At 43.1% G+C, this 24,652-nt stretch overlaps 2 protein-coding genes and 1 pseudogene across 9 annotated transcripts in view; 1 reads left to right on the top strand and 2 right to left on the bottom strand.

Moving 5' to 3' along the window:
- The window catches only part of CENPJ (centromere protein J), a 47,271-nt gene extending 35,552 nt beyond the window's left edge, over positions 1–11,719 (bottom strand). For 4 of the 8 annotated variants that reach the window (XM_005213826.5, XM_059892252.1, XM_059892253.1 and 1 more), the window contains exon 1: positions 2,572–2,661. The gene's annotated coding sequence lies outside the window, so the exon portion shown is untranslated. The other 4 variants (XM_059892251.1, XM_059892249.1, XM_002691852.6 and 1 more) reach the window with 4 other exon arrangements.
- Positions 11,076–24,652, top strand: part of PARP4 (poly(ADP-ribose) polymerase family member 4) — a 76,578-nt gene continuing 63,001 nt past the window's right edge. The window contains exons 1-5 of the mRNA XM_002691868.7: positions 11,076–11,183; positions 16,528–16,660; positions 17,857–18,058; positions 20,532–20,601; positions 24,052–24,127. Coding sequence (XP_002691914.3) covers positions 16,529–16,660; positions 17,857–18,058; positions 20,532–20,601; positions 24,052–24,127 — 480 coding nt within the window. The 5' untranslated portion in view covers positions 11,076–11,183; position 16,528. The remainder of the gene's footprint in view (positions 11,184–16,527; positions 16,661–17,856; positions 18,059–20,531; positions 20,602–24,051; positions 24,128–24,652) is intronic.
- Positions 19,011–20,422, bottom strand: LOC101903419 (antizyme inhibitor 1-like; annotated as a pseudogene).

The raw sequence follows: 24,652 nt of genomic DNA, 5'->3' as shown, positions 1-24,652 counted from the left end.
CATACAGAGAAAACTCTAATTCGAAAAGATACATGCACCCCAATGTTCACAGCAGCACCATTCACAACAGCCAAGACATGGAAGCAACTTAAATGTCCGTTGACAGATGAATGGATACAGATGTGGTCTATATATACAACTGAACATTACTCAGTCATAAAAAAAGAATGGAATAATGCCATTTGTAGCAACATAGATGGATCCAGAGATTAAATGATATCATTTATGTGTGGAATATTAAAAAATGATACAAATGAACTTATTTACAAAACAGAAACAGACAAACACAGAAAACACTTATAATTACCAAAGCAGATGGAGGGAGAATAAATTAGAAGTTTAGGATTAACAGAACTAAAGAGCCTCTTGATGAAAGTGAAAGAAGAGAGTGAAAAAGTTGGCTTAAAACTCAACATTCAGAAAACGAAGATCATGGCATCTGGTCCCATCACTTCATGGCAAATAGATGGGGAAACAGTGGCAACAGTGGCAGACTTTATTTTGGGGGGCTCCAAAATCACTGCAGATGGTGACTGCAGCCATGAAATTAAAAGATGCTTGCTCCCTGGAAGAAAAGTTATGACCAACCTAGACAGCATATTAAAAAGCAAAGACACTACTTTGCTAACAAAGGTACATCTAGTCAAAGCTATGGTTTTTCCAGTAGTCACATATGGATATGAGAGTTGGACTATAAAGAAAGCTGAGTGCCAAAGAATTGACGTTTCTGAACTGTGCTGTTGGAGAAGATTCTTGAGAGTCCCTTGAACAGCAAGGAGATCCAACCAGTTCATCCTAAAGGAAATCAGTCTTGAATATTCATTGGAAGGACTGGTGCTGAAGCTGAAACTCCAATACTTTGGCCACCTGATGTGAAGAACCGACTCATGTGAAAAGACCCTGATGCTGGGAAAGATTGAAGGTAGGAGGAGAAGGGGCTGACAGAGGATGAGATGGTTAGATGGCCTCACTGACTCAATGGACATGAGTTTGGGTATACTCTGGGAGTTGGTGATGGACAGGAGGCCTGGTGTGCTGCAGTCCACGGGGTCACAGAGTCCAACAGGACTGAGCGACTGAAGTGAAATGAGGATTAACAGATACACACGACTACACATAAAACAGGTAAACAAGGATCTACAGTATAGCACAGGGAACTACACTATCTTGTAATAACCTAGAAAGGAAAACAACCTGAAAAGGAATATGTACGTATATATAACTGAATCACTTTTCTATTCACTTGAAACACAACACTGTAAATTAACTATACTCAAATTTTATTAAAAAAAAAAAAAAAAGGCTAGAAAATTTTCCTCCCAGACTGACAAGTGCATTTTCCCTCTGAGACTTGTCTAGATGCACTGATAAGGGGCATCACCATTGCGATGCAACACTCAGGCGTCTGCATCTGAAACACCCTGTGATCCTTGCCCAGGGGTCCTCAGCCTGCCTTTTGTCTGTGGAAAAACTTCAGCCAAAGAATAAGTTCAATCAGAGAAGGAAGGAAAAGCAGAAGTAAAGAAAAGCAAACAGGACAAAACAGTAACAGCTTAAGTCATTAAGCAAAATCAAGGCCCTGTAGTTCCTTGTCATGGGTTAGTGATAATATTGCGAGCCATTCGGGTGAGCGGTCTTGGAGAGACTGAAACTCCCGCCAGGTGGAAGACGTTAACTCCATGATGACCAACCAGACACTAGCCATGACACAGCTGCTACAATTCTGAGACCTGGCCTTGAGAAAATGTGAACAAACCGACTCTGAAACTGAAGATTAACTGTACTTAAAACAAACAAGATGACCCCAATCAGAGGACCGTCATGACGGATTTCAAGATGACTGTCAGAGCCAACTGTGCTGTTTCTCCATGTAAGTGCCTCCATCCACCTAATGGAGAGGGGGTGGGTAAGGTCCTGTCTTCTTTCCACAAAACTTGCCTCTTTATTGGCTTTGAGCAGTGAGCAGGTGGACCCCGCTTTGGGTAATACATCTTTCCTCCACCTATAAAAGAAACCTCCACTGCTCCATTTCAATTTCATTACGATGATCCTGAAAGTATATTTACTGTCAGCATGATGCACAGAAATCCTGTTTTTTCAGCATAACCTGTTATTTATTATTGATACTAAGGCCTTGGTAAAGGGAGCATACTCAGCAAAATGCCTAGGACTATCAGCATGTGAACTCGGATTTTCCTATTATCAAAATCTGTGTGAAACAAACAGACAGCCTTAAGACCTCCAAAAACTGCTACACAAGCTTTCTTTAAAGCACCGGGGGAGGAGTTAAATTCTCGGCAACGCGAAGCAGAAAATGTAGACGCAAACAATTCAAACCCACCCTCAGGTCTTGAAAACCAATTTGTTGCTTAGGGAGGTGAATTTCCGGTCTCCCAAAGAACACGTCATTGAAACCCACCGACCCACAGCAAATCTTCAAACCCACAGCTTTGAATAACCGCGGACAGGGCACCCTGCACGGCCCCTCCGCGCCCAGTGGCGCGCCCCCACTGGCCGAGCCGGTCCCTCCGCGCACCGCCGGCCCGCTTGGATTCAGGACGGCAAACTAACCAGCTCCTTAAGTCCCTCCCCACGAGAAGTCCCGCTCGGAGGCCGGGGGCCCTCAGGCCTCTCAAGCCAGAGCCGGAGCGGGGGAGACGCTGCACTTACAAACCACCCGCCACTGCCGCCGCCGCTCCGCCCGCAGACCCAAAGGCTCCTGGAAACTGTAGTTCCTTCGGTCCCCCTGCGCTTGCGCGAGCGCGCCGTCGGACACACGCAAACTACAACTCCCAGAGAAGCCCGGAAGACACCCGTTAGTGGGAGCTCGCGGCCTGGCACCTTCCGCCCAGGCGTGGGCTCGGGGCCGGAGTAGTGGGCTGCTAAACAGCGGGGAGATGGCTGCTGCAGAGCACTTCCGGGTCCGAGCGACCCTCTCCCTTGGCCTTTGAAAGCTTCGCTGGCGCTCTCGCGAGAAGTGAGTCTCCTCGTCCCCGGAAACATGAGGCTGCGGATGCTCTGATCGGTGGAGGAAGCCTTTCTGCCTAGATTTCTTAGAGTTTTGTTGTCTTTGCCAGGCGGGACCGAGTAAAGGCAGTCAGCCATACTATTTCATGGCAGAGACAACCTTGTGATGAATTAACTGCTTGTCTTTATCGCTTGTCTTTGCTGCCTAATGCGTAATTGGCCGTGTGCGCAGTGTTGAAAATAAGTATTTTGAACACTGGCGTGCAAAGCTCGAAAACTGTTTTCTTAATTGCCATCGCAGAATGCTGCATAGAAGCGGACTCAGCAATGCAAGGTAGCATTGTGTACACAACTTGGGCTTTGTGCCTGTTTATAAATATTTAAAGTGTCCAACTCTTTGCGACCCCATGGACTGTAGCCCACCAGGCTGCTCCATCCATGGAATTTTCTAGGCAAGAGTACTGGAATGGGTTGCCATTTCCTTCTCCAGGGAAAGAAATCAAAAGAAGTGCCATTTGTAATAACCGGTATAAGAAAACAAACTAGCGCCTACTGCTGGCCCTGCAGGACAGGACAGGGCAGTAATGGACAGTTGTTGGGGCAAGGAATGATAACTTTATTCCAAAAGCCAGAAAACAGAGAAAATGGTGTACTTAGGCCCGTAAAGAACCATCTTGGCAGAGTTAGACTTCCAACTTCTTTTGCACTAAAAGCCTCCAGAGGCAGGGCAGGGCGGTAAAGTCACCTACTCCTGGTTCCCCTCAGCATCTGGAGGAGATGTGTTAATTTCTTCTTTCCTGCAGTCATTCAGGGCTGGGCCTGGTCAGGATGTTTCTAGTCAGGAAGCTTGAAATTGGGGAAAATATATATTTGGTACGAGTTCTACAAAAACAAAGGTACTTTAGCTAAACAAAGGTATTTTAGCTTAATACCAATTACCTGGAAGACAGTGTTCCTAGAGATGAGTCATTGTGTATAATTTAAGCTGATAGGCAGAGGAACCAGAGATCAAATTGCCAACATCTTGTTGGATCATAGAAAAAGCAAGAGAGTTCCAGAAAAGCATCTACTTCTGCTTTATTGACTACACCAAAGCCTTTGTGTGGATCACAGCAAACTGGAAAATTCTTCAAGAGATGGGAATACCAGACTGACCACCTTACCTGCCTCCTGAGAAACCGCTATGCAAGTCAAGAAGCAACAGTTAGAACAGGACATGGAACAAAGGACTGGAAAGGGAGTACAAATTGGAAAGGGAGTACATCAAGGCTGTATGCAGAGTACATCATGCGAAATGCTGGGCTGGATGAAGCATAAGCTGGAATCAAGATTGCGGGTAGAAAAACCAATAACCTCAGATGTGCAGATGCACAGATCTGCAGATAATAACCTTATGGCAGAAAGCGAAGAGGAACTGAAGAACCTCTTGATGAAAGTGAAAGAGAGTGAAAAAGCTGGTTTGAAACTCAGTGTTCAAAAAACTAAGATCATGGCATCCAGCCCCATCACTTCATGGCAAATAGATGGGGAAACAGTGACAGACTTTATTTTCTTGGGCTCCAAAATGACTGCAGATGGTGACTGCAGCCATGAAATTAAAATTAAAATTTTCTTGCTCCTTGGAAGAAAAACTATGACCAACGTAGACAGCAAATTAAAAAGCAGAGATATTACTTTGCCAACAAAGGTACATCTAGTCAGAGCTATGGTTTTTGCCAGTAGTCATGTATGGATGTGAGAGTTGGACCATAAAAAAAGCTGAGCACCAAAGAATTGATGCTTTTGAACTGTGGTGTTGGAGAAGACTCTCAAGAGTCCCTTGGATTGCAAGGAGAGTCAACCAGTCCATCCTAAAGGAAATAAGTCCTAAATATTCATTGGAAGGACTGATGCTGAAGCTGAAACTCCAGTACTTCGGCCAACTGATGTGAAGAACTGACTCATTGGAAAAGACCCTGATGCTGGGAAAGATAAAAGGTAGGAGGAGAAGAGTATGACAGAGGATGAGATGGTTGGATGGCTTCACTGACTCGATGGACATGAGTTTGAGCAACTTCCAGGAGTTGGTGATGGACAGGGAAGTCTGGCATGCTTCAGTCCTTGGGGTTGCTCGGAGTCAGACACAACTGAGCGACTGAACTGACTGAAGCTGGTAGGCAACATCTTTTTAGTGATTAACTTGTAATAGACTATGAAAGTTCTTTCCTATTACACTACCACTGAGTTAAAGATAATTTTAAAAAACAGGGACTTCCCTGGTGATCCAATGGCTAAGACTCCATGCTCCTAACTGCAGGGAGCCCAGATCAATCCCTGGTCAGGGAACTAGATCCCACATGCCACAACTAAAAGAATCCACATGCTGCAACCAAGACCTGCCTGCTAAGTCGATGCAGTAGTGTCCAACTCTACGACCCCATAGATGGCAGCCCACCAGGCTCCACAGTCCCTGGGATTCTCCAGGCAAGAACACTGGAGTGGGTTGCCATTTCCTTCTCCAATGCATGAAAGTAAAAAGTGAAAGTGAAGTCGTTCAGTTGTGTCTGACTCTTAGCGACCCCATGGACTGCAGCCCACCAGGCTCCTCCATCCATGGATTTTCCAGGCAAGAGTACTGGAGTGGGGTGCCATTGCCTTCTCCGAACCAAGACCTGGTGCAGCTAAATAAATAAATACATATATGTGTTTAAAGATTACTTTAAAGACACTTCGAAAAAATTGGGCTTCCCTAAAGCATTTTGCTAGCTACTTCAAAAATAGTCCTTCTTCCCGAAATCATGGTTTTCTTTTTTTTTTTTGTCTTTTTTTAATTATGGATGAAGTCAAAGCCCAAGACTTCCAAAGTCAAACAGCTAGATGGCACACAAGGAACCAAATGCTCATCCTCATTTATTATAGTCCTTTGGCTTAAAGCTTGCCCAAAAGTCTTATTTTTTTTCAAGTGTGTATCTTTTTAAAATAGTTAAAATATTTCCTACTTTCTTTGCCTATATTTTATTCTATTTTTATTCTAATTCAGTCCAAGTATCACATTGGTTATTGGTTGAATAAATTAGTCTTTTACTACATTCAAGTCTTAACTGACTTTTAGATCAATGTTATATAAATGTTCACCTGTAGCCCAGGTGCCCACTAATTTTAAAGGTTCTTAAAATCCATTACAAGGTGGAAGGGGGAGAGGGGAGGAACTACCAGACAATGAAAAATATTGCATCTTCAAGTCTTGCTGTAGAGAAAAGTCAGACTAAGCGCTCCCACAAGGGATTTTAGCCACAAATTATCCATTCTGATACAATCTTTTATGTCATCACTGGAGGCAAGAGGGCACTGTAATATAATGGCCAATGGCCCATGCTTTGGAGTCAGGCAGCCTGGGATCAGAGGAGTTCTGTTCTCAGAAACTGTTCTCATCTGCAAAATGGGGATGTTAATAACACACTTGGCTCTCCTAACTGTGGTTCCACGTCTGCGGATTCAACTCAACAGAGATTGGAAAAACAGCAGGGAAAAAAATTACACAAATTTCCAAAGAGCAAAACTTGAATTTGTTGTGCACCCACAATTATTTACTACATGGACAGAAGAGCCTGGCGGGCTGTAGTCCATGAGGTCACAAAGAGTCAGACAACTGAGCAACTAACAGTAGGCCTGAACACTACAATTATTTACATAGCATTTACATGTACTAGGTATTATAAGTAATCTAGAGGTGATTTCAAGTATAGGGAGGATCTAAGTAGGTTACATGCAAACACTATACACTTTATATGAGGGACTTGAGCATTCAGGGATTCTGGTATCCGTGGGGGTCTTGGAACCCGTCCCCCATGCAAACTGGGACACAACTGTGTCTGCTTCATAAAATTATCAGGAATGTTAGATCAAAAGAATATGTCTAGGGAGTTCCCTAGTGGTCCAGTGGTTGGTTGAGAATTCACCTTCTAATGCAGGGGATGTGGGCTCAATCCCTGTCAGGAAACTAATATCTCATGTACATAAGCCCTTAGGGCCTTAACTAGAGAGAAGCCTGTGTGCCAAGGAAGAGCCCTGCATGCCACAGCTATGACTTGACACAGCTGTACATAAATAGTAAAAAATACATATATATATGTAAAAGTATGACACTTACCATGTGGTAAAAATTTAGGAAATTTTTTCACTTTTTAAAATCCACCACACTGAAGTATGACTGACATACAAAAAGCTATATATAATACATATAACTTGATGAGTCTAGAGAAGTCCTCACCCAAGAAGCCATCATCACATCTATACCATAAACAAATCCATCAAGGCCCTTTGAATTTTATGACTTCCAACTGTTGATGAACTCAGTTTGTCTGCCAAAGTCCAGCTCAATAGGTCATGTCAGATGGTTCTGCAAGATATAAAAATAATATGTAATTCTCAAGTCATTTGGTAAGAATACTATTTTAATTGGGCATGAAAAATCTTCAGAGAGTTGAGGAATTTTCTTTGCTAGTTATGATAGGAGTGACCGCTCTGTCCAGAAAGGACAGAATTTCAGGCCTGGCTGTGGGAGGCTTCCCATGCTGATGCTGTCCAGGCTACACCGGGTGACCCCAGCAGGGGATGGAGGGACCTGAGAGATGCGAGCACCCAGCCTCTAAGCAAAGGCAAGAAAAGCCACAGCCCACTTTACCTGTGGGAAGTAGAGTTCCTCACTAAGGTCCTAAGGCTCAGATTTCCAGAATGTTACCTCAGTAAGAAAATTTCTAACAACTACATTGGATGCAGAAAGACATCTTTAAAAAAAAAAAATCTTGTCATTTTAATATGGATAGAACTAGTGCTGGTGGGTTGGGCTTGCAGCAAAAGGTCATGGAAACCTGTGAGTCTAAACAATGAAGGGATTATCACCTGCACTACATTCTAGAATGTCCAAGCAATAATTCGGAGTAGAAATAAAGAGGATTCTAGCCTGAATCTGCTGGGATCACAGCAGAGCAATACAATGATGGTTAAGACTTTACTGTAATTATTGTGTGATGGTTCTTGACACATTCTATGGGTTTTTATGCTTCAGATCAACTTGCAGCATTCTATGGGTTTTAAATGTTTTATTACACATTTTTAAAGCAGCACATTTACCCTTCAGAAATAAGATTACTGATTCCAGGGAGGGAGATCAAGATGGCAGATTAGGAGGACACAAAGTTCGCCTACCCTTACAAACACATCAAAAATAGATCTACATGTGGAGCAATCCTCACTGAAGACAAATTGGAGACAGACAGTCTTGTAAAACCAAGCCTGTAAGAAAGATACACACAGAATCAAGGAAGGGAAGTAATTGGCTCAGGACCTGCACCCTGGAAGGGGACACAGAAGAGGAGAGAGATGACATGGGCCTGAAGACCTTTCCTGGTGAGGGGGTGGTTTTAGCCACTATTGGGCACCCTAGTCCTGGTGTCTGACATTGGGAAGACATACCCCCTTAGGTGGCGTGAAAACCAGTGGAATAAAAAGGCTATAAGAACCCTAGAATCCACTTGTGAGGGACATGCACAAGCCTGCTCACTCCAGAAACAAGGGGAAGCAGACCGACGCTGCCTGGGTTCTGGCTGGTTTCCTGGGACTGCCCCAGCACACAGCCCAGCACATACCCATAGCTCCATGTTAGGGTAAAGGTGCAGCACCTGAGGCAACTGCAAGACTGTGAGGCACAGAACAGGCTCAGACCCCTAAACCGGGTAGGGGAGGCATAGGTGCACTTGCTGAGGAGCGCATCAGAGGCAGCGCAGCTCTGACTGGTGCTGCAGCCCATGACAGCTACCTGCTCTAATCCCACCTGCTCCAGCCCTGCGCTCTTGAGAGCAAAAGAAGGGTCCTGTGCAGGATCCTTGCAAGGGTGGGCAAACCACCCAAGTAAAGCCTCCTCGGATCAGTTCCTACCCTCACCCTATTTAAAGAACCAGGTCGCCCCAGCTCCTGGAGCAGGGGCACCTGATGTTTGTTTTCACGTCCTCTTACTGCAGCACAAGTCTGACCTCATCAATTTCTATCGATAAGGAGTCCAAGGGGACTTCCCTGGTCATACAGTGGATAGGAATCCTCTTGCCAATGCAGGGGACACCGGTACCCTCCCTGGTCTAGGAAGATCCCACATGCCTTGTAGCAACTAAGGCCATGCTCCACAACCAGAGAAACCACCACAATGAGGAGCCTGTGCACCCCAACAAAGAATAGCCCCCCTCGCCGCAACTACAGAAAAACCCACGCAGTAACGAAGACCCAGTGCAGCCAAAGATTAAAAAAATATATAAACAAACATTTTAAAGAGAGTCCAAGGACCCCAGTCTATAACATTTATACATCTGCTTGTTTGTTGTAAACCTTTGACTATCTTCTAGGATCTGGTAAGGTACTTTCTGACAGGTTTTGTCAAGTTTTAAAAGATGTTTCAAAAATAAATTTAAGAAACTGTTTTGGGACTTCCCTGGTGGTCCAGTGATTAAGACTCCGAGGTTCCACTACAGGGGGATAAGTGTTTAATCCCTGGTCAGGGAACTAAGCTCCCACATGTTGCTCCCACACACAGTCCCCCAAAATTGTTTTGGGGTAGGGATGGACCTTGTACCATTTTTGCTGATGTCAGCTAAATTGATTCTCACACAATCTTGTAAGGTAGGGGCCCCCAACCTCTGGAATCTAATGCCTGATGATCCTAGATGGAGATGATGTAATGATAATAGAAATAAAGTGAACAATAAATGTAATGCGCTTGAATCATCCAACCCCTTCTGCAGAAACCGGTCCCCTGGTGCCAAATGGTCCCCATGGTCATCTTCCATGAAACTGGTCCCTGGTGCCAAAACTGTTGGGGACCGCTGCTGTAAGGTAGCTTGTCCATAATCCCCTGGGAATTAAGTAGTAAAGTCAGGATTCATATCCATGTTCTTTCTACATCTTTTTTGTTCCCATTTTATTCACTATTTGGAGAATTAATTTCCCATTAGGTCTGTCTAGTCAAAGCTATGGTTTTTCCAGTAGTCATGTATGAATGTGAGAGTTGGACTATAAAGAAAGCTGAGTGCCGAAGAATTGATGCTTTTGAACTGTGGTGTTGGAGAAGACGCTTGAGAATCCCCTGGACTGCAAGGAGATCCAACCAGTCCATCCTAAAGGAAATCAGTTCTGAATATTCACTGGAAGGACTGATGCTGAAGCTGAAACTTCAATACTTTGGCCACCTGATGCGGAGATCTGACTCATTGGAAAAGACCCTGATTCTGGGAAAGATCGAAGGCAGGAGGAGAAATGGACGACAGAGGATAGGATGGTTAGATGGCATTACCGACGCCATGGACATGAATTTGGGTAAACTTCGGAAGTTGGTGATGGACAGGGAAGCCTGGCGTGCTGCAGTCCATGTGGTCGCAGAGTCGGACACGACTGAGTGACTGAACTGATCGGCCCTCTACTCACTGAGTGGCCAGCCCCTCCTCTCTGGAATGGCAGATTGTTGTCGCCTTGTTTAGCCCATAAATCCTGTTTGACTCTGTGCGACACCCCGGCGCTCCCCACGCCCCGCCCCGCCCCGCCACACACACACACACCCTCCCCCCTGGACGGCAGCCCTCCAGGCTCCTCTGTCCATGGGATTCTCCAAACAAGAATAACTGGAGTGGGTTGCCATGCCTCCACCTCCAGGGGGTCTTCCCGACCCAGGTATCGAACCCGGGTCTCCACAATTGGTAGTCCGATTCTTTACCATCTGAGCTACCAAGGAAAATACATATTTCTAATTACTCAGTAACACTACCAAGAACTACAAACTCTGAGAATCCTGCACTAAAATTAGCCTCATGTTTCCCCAATCTCAAATCCTCTCGAAATTGTTCCTTTCCCACTCCGGAAAACTGCCCTCCTTCCTCAGGCAGCACCACCACCGCTTTCCCCAAACTACGAAGTTTGGAGTTCTCCTCATAGCCCAAATCCCGCCTGAAAGATGAATCCGGGTCCTGACGCTGGAAGACCGCGCACAGTCCTGTCGCCATCCGCGGCGCTATACGGCTCCGCCGTGCGCGCCGCGGCCAGTGCAGGGCGGCGCCGGAACCCCAGAACCCGGAGCGGGGGGCGCGCCCGAAACCCGGAAGTGCCCGGACACGGGAGTCCGGAGTCCTGAAGTCCCGGGAGTCGGAAGGCGAGAACTCAAGGCCGCCAGCGCCTGAGTGGGCCGGAGCCTCAGGCAGGTGCGTGGGCGCCGCTGCGGCCGACCGGTCGGGCGGGGAAGTCAGCTGAAGGTCCGGGGGTGAGGCCGAGAAGGGGACCGCGCCGATCGTCCGGGAAGGGCTGGCCCCCTCGCCGCGGCGGCAGCTGCCGCCACCAGCTGGGAGACGCCCCCGCTGCCGGGTGCCTCGGGGTGTCCCCAGCTCGCAAAAGCGAGCAGATGGAGATAGAACTTAGTTTTTTCTTGGGTGGTTTTTTTTTTTTTTTTTGGATAGTTTTTTCTTGTTTCCAATGTGCTAAATAGGCTTTCTTCTGAAAGTTAGGTTCCAGAGAAAGAAACTTGCCTAATACTGCATTTTGGTGACTAATCAGGGACTGTAGCCCGACGTGGCGAGTGACAGGGAGCCCGGGACGGAAACACGGAAGATACCTGCGAGTCCAAAGTGGAAAGCCCGGAAATGAGTAGCTGATGCCTCGGCAAAGCGCACGGACGTGGGTGCAGTCTCAGCTCCTTAGAACATGCTGCTGCCCTGTGTGGAGCCGTGAAGTGTATTCTGGGGCGGACGCAGTGCCGCAGCGTGTGGGCTTTGCCATTGCAGGGGTTTTAACAGTCCCATTAGAGATGTGCGGAATTAATGACATTTAAGCCCAGAAATGCAGGTTTTGTCAGAAGGGTTTTGGGTTGTTGTTTTTTTTTTTTTTAAATACTCCTAGGCTTAAATTCCGGGAGAAGGCAATGGCACCCCACTCCAGTACTCTTGCCTGGAAAACTCCGTGGATGGAGGAGCCTGGTACGCTGCAGTCCATAAGTTCCGGCTTCCCTGGTGGCTCAGACAGTAAAGAATCCGCCTGCAATGCAGGGGACCCAGGTTCAATCCTTGGGTCAGGAAGATTCCCCTGGAGGAGGGCGTGGCAACCCACTCCAGTATTCTTGCCTGAAGAATCCGCATGGACAGAGGAGCCTGGCAGGCTACAGTCCATGAGGCCACAAAAAGTATGACAGGACTGAGCGACTAAGCACAGCACACAGCAGGCTTTAATCATGCTTGGAAGAGTTTATAGTTAGCAAGCGTTTGTTGAATGCCTGCTGCTGTTGCTGCTGCTGCTAAGTCGCTTCAGTTGTGTCCGACTCTGTGTGACCCCACAGACGGCAGCCCACCAGGCTCCCCCGTCCCTGGGATTCTCCAGGCAAGAACACTGGAGTGGGTTGCCATTTCCTTCTCCAATGCATGAAAGTGAAAAGTGTAAATGAAGTCGTTTAGTCGTGTCCGACTCTTCGCGACCCCATGGACTGCAGCCTACCAGGCTCTTCCATCCATGGGATTTTCCAGACAAGAGTACTGGAGTGGGTTGCCATTGCCTTCTCCTGTTGAATGCCTACTGTGTGCCAAAAGATGTCTAGATTCCAAGGATATAAAGATGACCAAGGACCAGCTGTTCACATAGGCTTGCCATCCTGGAGACACTGATAATCTTAAGAGTGCAGGCCATCCCATGATTACAGAGAGATGTGTGATTAAAGCCACTGCTGTGGGCTCTTGAAGTGAAGGGAAAGCGTTAGTCCCTCAGTCCTGTCCAACTCTTTGCGATACCGTGGTCTGTAGCCTGCCATGCTCCTCTGCCCATGAAATTCTCCAGGCAAGAATACTGGAGACTGTTGCTGTTCCCTTCTTCAGAGGATCTTCAAACCAGGGTTTGAACCCAGGTCTCCTGCACTGCAGGCAGATTGTTTACTATCAGAGCCATCAGGGAAGGAAATGCCAGCTGTAAAGATGCCAGATTGGGTGGCAGTGAGCCTCTTGCTCCCAGATGCATCCATGGTTTCTGGATAGAGACAGGATTTGTGAGGGGAATGCTAGAGTTTCTTCGGACCTGAAGCTGAACTGGGCCTGATGGGTGGAAGACACCCAGAGCTCACATACGACAGAGCAGTCTCCATTGAAGATGTGAGATTGACTTCATGTAGAGAACGTATGAGAAGAAGATATTGACAGATGGTGTGTGTCTGTCAGGAAGCTGCTCACAGAAGAGGCAGGTGTTTGAGGGAGACTCCAGACAGAACCTGCAGGAAGACAGGAGTCAAGGCCAGACTTGAAGTTTCACAAAACTTAGTGTTAGTCTCTCTCCTGCCCATGCAGCCTCTGCTGGACCAGAGGAGGCTCACAGCCACCCAGTCTGGCATCTTTTCAGCTGGCATTTCCTCCCCTGGCGGCTCTGACGGTAAACAATCTGCCTGCAATGCAGGAGACCCGGGTTCAAACCCTGGGTAGGGAAGATCCCCTGAAGAAGGAAACGGCAACAGTCTCCAGTATTCTTGCCTGGAGAATTCCATGGACAGAGATTTATTAATATGTTTAAAATATTTATATTCTGGTTTCACAATGTGAATATACTTAATGCTACTGAGCTGTATGCTTAAAAATAATTATTGTTGTTCAGTCATTCAGTCAGACGTGACTCTTTGCAGCCCCATTAACTGCTTCCCTGTCCTTTCCATCTCCCAGAGTTTGCTCAAACTCACATTCATTGAGTCGGTGATGACATCCAACGATCTCATCCTCGTTCCCTTCTCCTCCTGTCTTCAATCTTCCTCAGCATTAAGGGTCTTTTCCAATAAGTCTGCTCTTTGCATCAGTTGGCCAAAGTATTGGAGCATCAGCTTCAGCACCAATCCTTCCAGTGAATATTCAAGGTTGATTTCCTTTAAAAATGATTGAAATAGTAAATTTTATGTTACGTATACTTTGTTGTTGTTTAGTTGCTAGTTATGTCCAACTCTTTTGCAACCCCATGGGCTGTAGCCAGCCAGGCTCCTCTGTCCGTGGAATTTTCCAGGCAAGAATACTGGAATAGATTGCCATTTCCTTCTCCAGAGGATCTTCCTGACCCAGGAATCAAACCCACGTCTCCTGCATTGCAGGTGGATTCTTTACTGCTGAGCCACCAGGAAAGCCCATGTATACTTTACCACACAGGAAAAAAAATGTATATACTAACACTTTCTTCAAAATATATAATGAACAATTTTAGATAACCAAATACCTGATGACAGGGTAGGAGTTAAATAACAGAAAACTTATGCCCCACTACAAATTCTTTAAAAGAACATTTAGTGCCATAGGAAAATTCTCATGAAAAGTTAGAGAAACTGTCCATAAACTTAAATAAACAATATGAATAAATAACATTTTATAAGAATACTGTACAAAATAGTAATGATATGGGTAAAATAATACCAAAAAGAAATATTGCCGTATTAACAGTTGGGGTTGTTTCTGGATGGAGGGATCACAGGTGCTTTTTCTTTAATACATGTGTGCTACATACACGTGTGCAGAGTTGGTATAGTGGTGAGTGGTGGTATAGTGGTGAGTGTAGCTGCCTTCCAAGCAGGTTCGATTCCCGGCCAACACAGCATTCTGAGTGTTGGAGACTGAGAGCAAAGTGGATGAACCTGAATAGCATAGTCCCATATCTTTCACAGTGTCTATCAGCATTCTTGTCTATGCACAGTGCTAATTATCAATCTATCTGCATGTGAAAGACAGTCAACACCTGTGAAGTTAAGGAGTTAGTAAACATTAATGCCGCAGAAAGGCAGAGTTAAATCCAGGCACTTCCGTTTAACTGGATCTTAGACCATATAAGAAACAAGAAATGTGAAGCCTTAGTTTGTTGATTGTTGGGCAGACACCACTAGGTCCTGGGTGGGATACAACAGTGTGAGTGGCGGCAGTGGGTGGGTCCCGGGGAGAGGAACAGCTGTGTGAAGGCCCTGAGGGTTTGCCAACCTGAAGAAAAGCCACCTGGGCCAGGATGAGGCTGCGGGGAGGCCATGTCTTGAACCCTGACAGGGAAATTGAATTTGATTTGAAGCATAATTTTCAAAATAAGAAAATGGTTATTCATGCTTCAGTGTGGTGAAGGAATGAGAGGCGCAGGGGAGCGGAGGTAGGGAAACAGGTTCCACTGCCGGGGGTTGGGGGAGGTAGGTGGCTGGTAGGGGAGTAGGGAGGGCTGTAGGGGTGGGAGGGAGCCTGGCTCCAGAGCTGAGGAGAACAGTTGCCTATGGCAGGTGCCCGTGGCAGGTGGGGCCTTGACCTAGAACCACAGCCCAGTGGGGGCTGGCCAGGAGGAGACTGGACATGTCAGGGGCCCACGCTGAGACACAATAGACCTTCTGTGCTAAACTGGGGGTCGTTGGCACACAGGTGCATTGTGGGTCTCCCGTGGGCACTACGACCCAGCAGAGGGCCTAGGGTGGGACTCCAGCCAGGGGTACCCAGTGATCAAGGGCAGGTGCAGCAAAGGAGGCCATCCTGAGAGGTCACCTGCTCACTGACCATTTTCAACCCAGTGGGACCCGCAGCCTTCTGGAAAGTACCAGCTCACTGTGGACAAGCTGTCAGAGAAGACTCCAGGTTCAAAGCTTGACAAATAGCTACTGTCTATTAAACCCAATATCTCACCACTCATTAGTTAAATACACATAAAAGTTCTTTCAGTTAAAAATATGCTTATTTTTCTTAGAAGTAATTCTTTTTTTCTATGTTATGTCTAAAAATAACAGTATTTTTAATATTAATGGTTCAAAATTTTTCCCCCAGAGTGGTTTTACAGAAACTTGTGTAACTAATGAGCCTCTTTGAGTTTAGAGAAGAATTATATGTAAAAATTCATGGCTTCACTGTCACATAATCTTAATTTTTAATTTAGAAATAAATGCTTCTATGGTCTTAAAATGGGCTTCCCTCATAGCTCAGTTGGTAAAGAATCTGCCTGCAATGCAGGAGACCCCGGTTCAATTCCTGGGTCAGGAATACCCGCTGGAGAAGGGATAGGCTACCCACTCGAGTATTTTGGGGCTTCCCTTGTGGCTCAGCTGGTAAAGAATCCGCCCGCAATGCGGGAGACCTGGGTTTGATCCCTGGGTTGGGAAGATCCCCTGGAGAAGGGAAAGGCTACCCATTCCAGTATTCTGGCCTGGAGAATTTCATGGACTATAGAATCCATGGGGTCGCAAAGAGTTGGACACAACTGGGTGACTTTCACTTTCATAGTCTTAAAACACACCCATTTATAACCGATATCTGCTACATTTTCATGAAGATGAGTATCATGAGTCTATGCACAAGGATTTGGGGGTGTTACAGTATTAGCCACAAAAATTAGAAACCAACATACAGTTTACAAATTTGGATAATGTTGAGATTTTGTGATTATAACATGATTGCAATATCTTTTAAAAAAAAATAACATCCAACTGCCCCACAGTTTTCCTGCAGAACAATTCTAAATTCAGTGTCAATTATATTCACTGGAAAGAGAATCCTTAAGAACTCAGACTTGAAACTTTTTTTCCTACAGGATGACTGTGGGAATCTTCGCAAACTGTACCTTCTGTTTGAAAGCCAAGCACTTAACTCGTCAACAGAAGAGAAAACTACAAACTGATATTAAGGAAAATGGTGGAAATTTTTCCTTTTTATTAAATGCTCAGGTATTTTCAAATTTTATGACAACTGTATGATAAACATTGTGCATTACCTGAGGGCAAGTCATGGTTAGAAGGGCAAGCAGAGGAAATCGGCAGCAGGAGAAAGCCAGAAAAGGCAGGAGAAAGTGTGCAGTTGTTTCCAGTTTTCACTGTTGTGGACAGTGGTGTGCTGGATGTTTTCTTGTCCCATCCTCATACATTTCTTGAGTTACTTCCTTAAGAGTAGAATGAGCGGTTCAAAGGCATTCATTATTTCTTTTAATTTGTTGATTTATAATTTTATCCATTTATTTTTGAATAAATATGAATATCTGTACGTTGTAGAATATCTAAAAAGTAAAACAATAATAAGTTAACTTATTTCCCACCGTGGTTCCCGATTCTGGAGCTGCTCTCTGCATAGATAGCACACACGAGGACATATGAGTGCACACAAGCACACAGCTCTGTTTCAGCCCAAACGCAGAAAACACATTCTGCACTTACTTTTCCACTTCACAATTTGAGAGATCATTCCTCACTGTCACGTATCGAACTACTTCCTTTGTTATAGTACCTGGTGTGCACATTTCAGATGTTTATATATATTGAAAAATAATGTCCAAAAAGATTGCAAAGTTTCTAAAATTAGAGACCCTGTTGGCATTCTCTACCCAGAAAATGGACTGAGAATAGGCAGGAATTATTCATCTATCCACAGAGATGGTGAGGTAGGTTAAGTTGTGTGATTCTGCCTAACTGGTGGCAAATTGGGACATTTCATTTCTGACATTCACAGGCAAAGTATTAAATGCCAGAGAATCACCCAGTACCTCCTGGCTGGAATAGAACGTACCTCATAGAACAAGCAGGCTCCCTGTGGGCTGTGGTCCAGGATGGTCCAGGATGGGAGTCGGCCCCCCCCCCCCAGTGACCCAGAGGGAAGCGCAGCTTAGGGGGCAGGCCCTGCATTTCAGGCCTGGGGTCTAATAACTGGACTTCAAGTTTTACTTTTTATGATGAGGTGGTTAGTTGGGTTAATCAATTATGGTACACCCATATCCATACTCTGTTGATTTTTAAAAACTTTTATGTAACTAGAGATTGTCATTCATAAAAGTTTTAGAAATCTGAGAAATATTAGTACCAATGGGGTGAAAAACAGGTACAAATAATTTATTTTTGTCTTTACTAATGCATAATTACTTGTTTTTTCTCAGTGCACACATGTAATCTTAGACAATGCTGATGTTCTGAGCCAGTATCAGCTGAAGTCTATTCAGAAGAACCATATTCTTATTGCAAACCCAGATTTTGTATGGGAATCTATCAAAGAAAGAAGACTGCTGGATACAAAGATTTATGGTCCCAGTGAGTCACTGGACATCACATCAGCTTCCAGTGAAGAATGGAGCAGCCCTAGTAAGTATTTCATGTCAAGTGCCTAATGTTTTGGGCTTCCTTGGGGCTTCCCAGCTGTTGATAGTGGTAAAGAACCCACCTGGCAATGCAGGAGATGTGGGTTTGATCCCTGGGTCAGGAAGAGCCCCTGGAGAAGGAAATGGCAACCCACTCCAGTATTCTTGCCTGGAAAATCCTATGGACAGAGAAGCCTGGTAGGCTATAGTCCATGGGGTCACAAAGAGTCATACACAACTTAGCGACTGAGCACATACACTTAATGTATTAGAGTTTCTACAGTAAACATTTTGGTATATCAAAGATATTATTGACAAAAGATTGTCCAAATACTATGAAACTAAGCAGGCTTCTTATCATCCCAGAAAAGGGTCAGCAAACTAGTGAAGGGCAAAATACTGCTTTAGCAATAGAAATAGATTTCTCAATATTCTGTCTGGTACACTCAGATTCAAAATGACTACAAAAACACTGATAATCTCAGAAAGCTTGATGTGTAATTTTTTTGAATCTATTCAAAATTTCATTGTCATACAAAGGCTACATTAGGTTAAATACAAAAAATACTATGAGGCAATTTTACATTTATTAAACTATTGTTCAAAGCATAAATTTACACATTATATATACACTGAACATATCTGCTGAAGTCAGGACTGGTCTTCCATTGACATTTGATACATCTTAGTGAAAGATGTTGACTTTGCAAAACTTTTTAATGTGAATCCTTAATATGAAAACTTGTACTACTTGTATGTAAATTGTTTAATGGGGAATCCAGTGAGTAGGCTTCCATCACCACCACATCCTCCATTTTGTTGCATATTTAATTTTAAATGCATATAAGGTAGGGCAAAGCGTCAAGTTTAAATCTGAACACATTACCTAAATCTCCCAATTACCCACAGTGAATTATAGATGAAAGCTGGTTTGATCTGGTCCCAAACACCTAATACTAATGGTTTTTGTTTGCAAGAGAATTAACAGAATAAAACTGTTCACATGGTTCCACACTGGAATGTAGACTAACTTCACCTGCTACTTCAGATCTTTCTAAAAAAGTGCTGACGCCTGTTGAAGCATCAGTGGAGAAGCTGTCTTGGAGGCTTGGCTGAGTGGGTGAAGGCACAGAGAAGAGCTTTCATCATTGTGTCCGAAGTGATTGCAGCATCCTCCCCTCTTGCCAGTCACTGAATGACATCCTGTGATAAACGGCTGGCTCTGAAAAAGCGTTCAAAGCAGATGGTTTGTGGAAAGAATCTGCTTCCATGCTATCAGAGAAAAGCCAGCCTCCAATATTCAATAAGAGAGTTTTCCACAGTTTGATCAAGCTCATCACAGGATGGACCCCACAGCCTGCTTGTAAACTTCATCCTTGTATTTCTTGTGAATCTTCGGGATGGTATTTAAGTCCTTAGACAGTTTACTTGCAAAAGAACCATAAACCCCATCATTCGGATAATACACAAAGTCTGGCTCATCACTTCTGGTATTTTCTATTCCAGAGAAAAATGTTATCACTTTCAATAGCTTTCTTTTCAATGATGTTAATAGCAAATGTAAAGGCGGAAGACACCTAGTATCTTCTAGGTCCTGAAGTTGTCTTAATGCTAGATCCTTCTGGAAATTGGAACATCCAGCACCGGGCTGGCAACATATGAACCTCTTTCAGCTGAAGTTTAGTTCCTGTGACCGTCCCCCTCCCCCATCCACAACGTCTAGCGTGTTCATTGTGAGGCTGAGTTCTGCAGCCACGTCCCACACTGGGCATCTGATAGAGCGTGGGTGTTTACTTGAGAGTCTTTGCAGGCCCTTGAAACATGAAATTTGACCCCAGTAATTTAGACACCAAGTTCCTTAGCACATTGAAAAAAAAACACCTATTGTTCTTCAGGGTAGTGCTGCCCTTGGTGTTAACCTTCTGCTGCAGTAGGTAGTGAGACCTCAGAGAAGGGGAGATGGGGCAGGGCTGGTCCACGCCCACAGCAGCACATGTCGGGCCTGCAGACTGGAGCTGTGTGGACGGTGCTAGCGCCCCCAGACCCAGGACTGGAGAACCAAGTGAGCCTCACAAAGTACAGTCTAGATTACAAGTCTTTTATGTCTCCTGCATTGGCAGGCAGGTTCTTCACCACTAACGCCACCTGGGAAGCCCATAGCTAATTTAAAGTGAAAGTGAAAGTCACTCAGTCGTATCTGACTCTTTGCAACCCCATGGACTATACAGTCCGTGGAATTCTCCAGGCCAGAATACTGGAGTGGGTAGCTGTTCCCTTCTCCAGGGGATCTTCCCAAGCTAGGGATCAAACCCAAGTCTCCGACATTGCAGTCAGATTCTTTACCATCTGAGCCATAAGGGAAGCCCATAGCTAATTTAAGGACACCTAAGAAAACATAACAGCATAGCAAGATTTATTGTTAACTAATTTTAATATATATTTGGGTAGTAAACATGCTTTGTTTGTTTTAATTCTAGAAATGGAAATGAATGATTCTTCATTCCTGGACAGTTCCACAGAGAAGGAGAACACTGTTGAACTCACTAAGTAATCTACTTTTTTTTTTTTAAGTTTTTTTTTTTTTATTTTATCAACTTCATACTAAGTCACATTGTTCAAAAATAAAAAGGGATATTACCTAATAAACACAACAAAGTACTGCTAAAAACAAAGTCACAGCATATCCAGAGAAATAAAAAAAAATAAAATAAATAGAAACACAAACTCTCAGACAGTAAAATAGTAAAAGAATATCATATTGAGACATTTCTGACATTATTATATTGTATACCTGAAGATTAATATGAAGTTGTATGTCATTTATACCTCAATTTTTGTGTATTAATTTTGTGTAATGCAACTTTACTGACTTTGCTGACTAGTTCTAACAATTCTTGGTGCACTCTATGATTTTCTATTTACAAGATCATGACAGTAACATTCAGAGACAATTTTATTTATTTATTTATTTATTTATTTTGCTTGTAGTTTTCCTGAGTTTGTTTATGCTTTTGGATATTTCTTAGTGAATTCAAATAATTTTATTTAAATTTTGCCCCCATTTTTTTTTAAATTTTATTTTATTTTTAAACTTTACAATATTGTATTGGTTTTGCCAAATATCAAAATGAATCCGCCACAGGTATACATGTGTTCCCCATCCTGAACCCTCCTCCCTCCTCCCTCCCCATACATCTTTCTGGGTCGTCCCAGTGCACCAGCCCCAAGCATCCAGTATCGTGCATCAAACCTGGACTGGCGACTCGCTTCATACATGATAGTATACATGTTTCAATGCCATTCTCCCAAATCTTCCCACCCTCTCCCTCTCCCACAGAGTCCATAAGGCTGTTCTATACATCAGTGTCTCTTTTGCTGTCTCGTATACAGGGTTATTGTTACCATCTTTCTAAATTCCACATATATGCGTTAGTATACTGTATTGGTGTTTTTCTTTCTGGCTTACTTCACTCTGTATAATAGGCTCCAGTTTCATCCACCTCATTAGAACTGATTCAAATGAATTCCTTTTAATGGCTGAGTAATACTCCATTGTGTAAATGTACCACAGCTTTCTTATCCATTCATCTGCTGATGGACATCTAGGTTGCTTCCATGTCCTGGCTGTTATAAACAGTGCTGTGATGAACATTGGGGTACACGTGTCTCTTTCCCTTCTGGTTTCCTCAGTGTGTATGCCCAGCAGTGGGATTGCTGGATCATAAGGCAGTTCTATTTCCAGTTTTTTAAGGAATCTCCACACTGTTCTCCATAGTGGCTGTACTAGTTTGCATTCCCACCAACAATGTAAGAGGGTTCCCTTTTCTCCACATCCTCTCCAGCATTTATTGCTTGTAGACTTTTGGATCACAGCCATTCTGACTGGGTGAAATGGTACCTCATAGTGGTTTTGATTTGCATTTCTCTGATAATGAGTGATGTTGAGCATCTTTTCATGTGTTTGTTAGCCATCTGTATGTCTTCTTTGGAGAAATGTCTATTTAGTTCTTTGGCCCATTTTTTGATTGGGTCATTTATTTTTCTGGAATTGAGCTGCAGGAGTTGCTTGTATATTTTTGAGATTAGTTGTTTGTCAGTTGCTTCATTTGCTATTATTTTCTCCCATTCTGAAGGCTGTCTTTTCACCTTGATTATAGTTTCCTTTGTTGTGCAGAAGCTTTTAAGTTTAATTAGGTCCCATTTGTTTATTTTTGCTTTTATTTCCAATATTCTGGGAGGTGGGTCATAGAGGATCCTGCTGTGATGTATGTCGGAGAGTGTTTTGCCTATGTTCTCCTCTAGGAGTTTTGTAGTTTCTGGTCTTACGTTTAAATCTTTAATCCATTTTGAGTTTATTTTTGTGTAAGGTGTTAGAAAGTGTTCTAGTTTCATTCTTTTACAAGTGGTTGACCAGTTTTCCCAGCACCACTTGTTAAAGAGATTGTCTTTAATCCATTGTATATTCTTGCCTCCTTTGTCAAAGATAAGGTGTCCATATGTGCATGGATTTATCTCTGGGCTTTCTATTTTGTTTCATTGATCTATATTTCTGTCTTTGTGCCAGTACCATACTGTCTTGATGACTGTGGCTTTGTAGTAGAGCCTGAAGTCACATAGGTTGATTCCTCCAGTTCCATTCTTCTTTCTCAAGATAGCTTTGGCTAATCGAGGTTTTTTGTATTTCCATACAAATTGTGAAATTATTTGTTCTAGCTCTGTGAAGAATACCGTTGGTAGCTTGATAGGGATTGCATTGAATCTATAAATTGCTTTGGGTAGTATACTCATTTTCACTATATTGATTCTTCCAATCCATGAACATGGTATATTTCTCCATCTATTAGTGTCCTCTTTGATTTCTTTCACAGTGTTTTATAGTTTTCTATATATAGGTCTTGAGTTTGATCTTTAAGACTTTACATAGTTTGTAAAATGTTTTGTAAACCTCAGTATTAAAATGCTATTAGTACATCAGTATTTTTATAGTATTTTAATTTATCTTGCTTATCTATTAAGTTTTTACTTATTCACTTACTATAGTGATAATTATTTTTATCAGTATTATATGAGACTAGATGTAATTATTAGGTTGATTTTAAAAAAGAAAAACCACTGGAGATGAGATTTGGGCAGTCTGCTCTTTCTGTTACCTTCCTGAACAGCGTTCAGAGTAAAGACCATTCATTAGTCTCTACCTGATACTTTAAAAGACCCTGATACTGGGAAGGATTGAAGGCAGGAAGAGGAGACAACAGGGGATAAGATGGTTGGATGGCATCACCAACTCAATGGACATGAGTTTAAGCAGGCTCTAGGATTTGGTGATGGAAAGGGAAGCCTGCCGTGCTGCAGTCTATGGGGTCACAAAGAGTCAAACATGACTGAGCAGCTGAACTGAACTGATATTTTAAATAAATAGAGATAGAAATAACACAACCTTCCCCAATGACATATATGAGTCTAAAGTTCTATATGGACTCTTAAAGTGTACATACCCTCAGCTGCACTGTCATTTAAACATCACAGTTGATCCCACTTTATTGTTAATCTTCATGTTACAAGAGAGAACAAATATCAAAAATAAAAATACAGATTATAGGAAATCTGATACCCTTAATTAATTAGTTTGTTAATTAGCTAATTATTGTAAAGAGGACTTGAGTGTAGTCTGGAGAGGTATGGGTCCCTCTGGAGTGACCGGCTTCCAAGGGCCAGAGCCCAGGGTGAACACAGGTCCCCCTGCCCCCATCTCCGTGACATATGTCACCCCCCCACACCCTGTTGTAGACTCACAGCACTCAGAGCTCTAGAATTGTGTACAGAAGGGATCAATCCATTCTCTCCACAGGACCTTGTTGCCATCTTTAGAATATCTAAGGAGGTGTTAAGAACTTATATTTTGTATGGAATTAGGAGAGCTACAAGAAAAATTTTATGAAAAGTCTGTTTAGTCTAAAGCTTCATTTTAATGTTAATATTGTATTATACAAATTTCAGGTTTTATGCAGAGGGTGTTGAAATTCCTCATTTTCCTCAAGATTTTGAAGTTGCAAAATATAACATCTTGGAAAAAGTAAGAGTCTAATTTCTAGTTGAGGGAACAAAGCTGTTTGAAGTCTTCTGATTATTTTTCCTGTTTGATAATTTTCCCGTTTTTGAAAAATTATGCATCTCCTGAATAAATACTCCTTAATATATGAATTGATTTTTAATAGTAAAAAAACTTCACATTTAAAATGTTTAATTTTAGTGTTTTTATTATAAAAGAAATGCATGCTTATAATAAAATATATAAAAATATAAATAGCACAAAAACTTAATATGACATTAAAAAATGAAGATATTCCTCTCTGTTAACAGTTTCTTGTATTTTAAAAGAGTAGATTTCACACCAAGTATTTACACTATGTTGAATTTCCATTATTTTTCATTAAAAAGAAAAACAAAAAACTTTTTCTCTGACATCATATAAATGCAAAATAACAGTAGCATTTAAAATGATGCTCCATTTGTATTTTTAAGATATTTTAATAAAATATAACTTGAAAATAACATTTTCTCTGTGATTAAGAAAATGTGAAAAGTGGGATGGTTTAAA

The sequence above is a fragment of the Bos taurus genome, chromosome 12 (assembly GCF_002263795.3).
Source record: "Bos taurus isolate L1 Dominette 01449 registration number 42190680 breed Hereford chromosome 12, ARS-UCD2.0, whole genome shotgun sequence".
Classification (NCBI taxonomy): domain Eukaryota; kingdom Metazoa; phylum Chordata; class Mammalia; order Artiodactyla; family Bovidae; genus Bos; species Bos taurus.
This window is presented reverse-complemented; position numbering and strand designations above follow the sequence as displayed.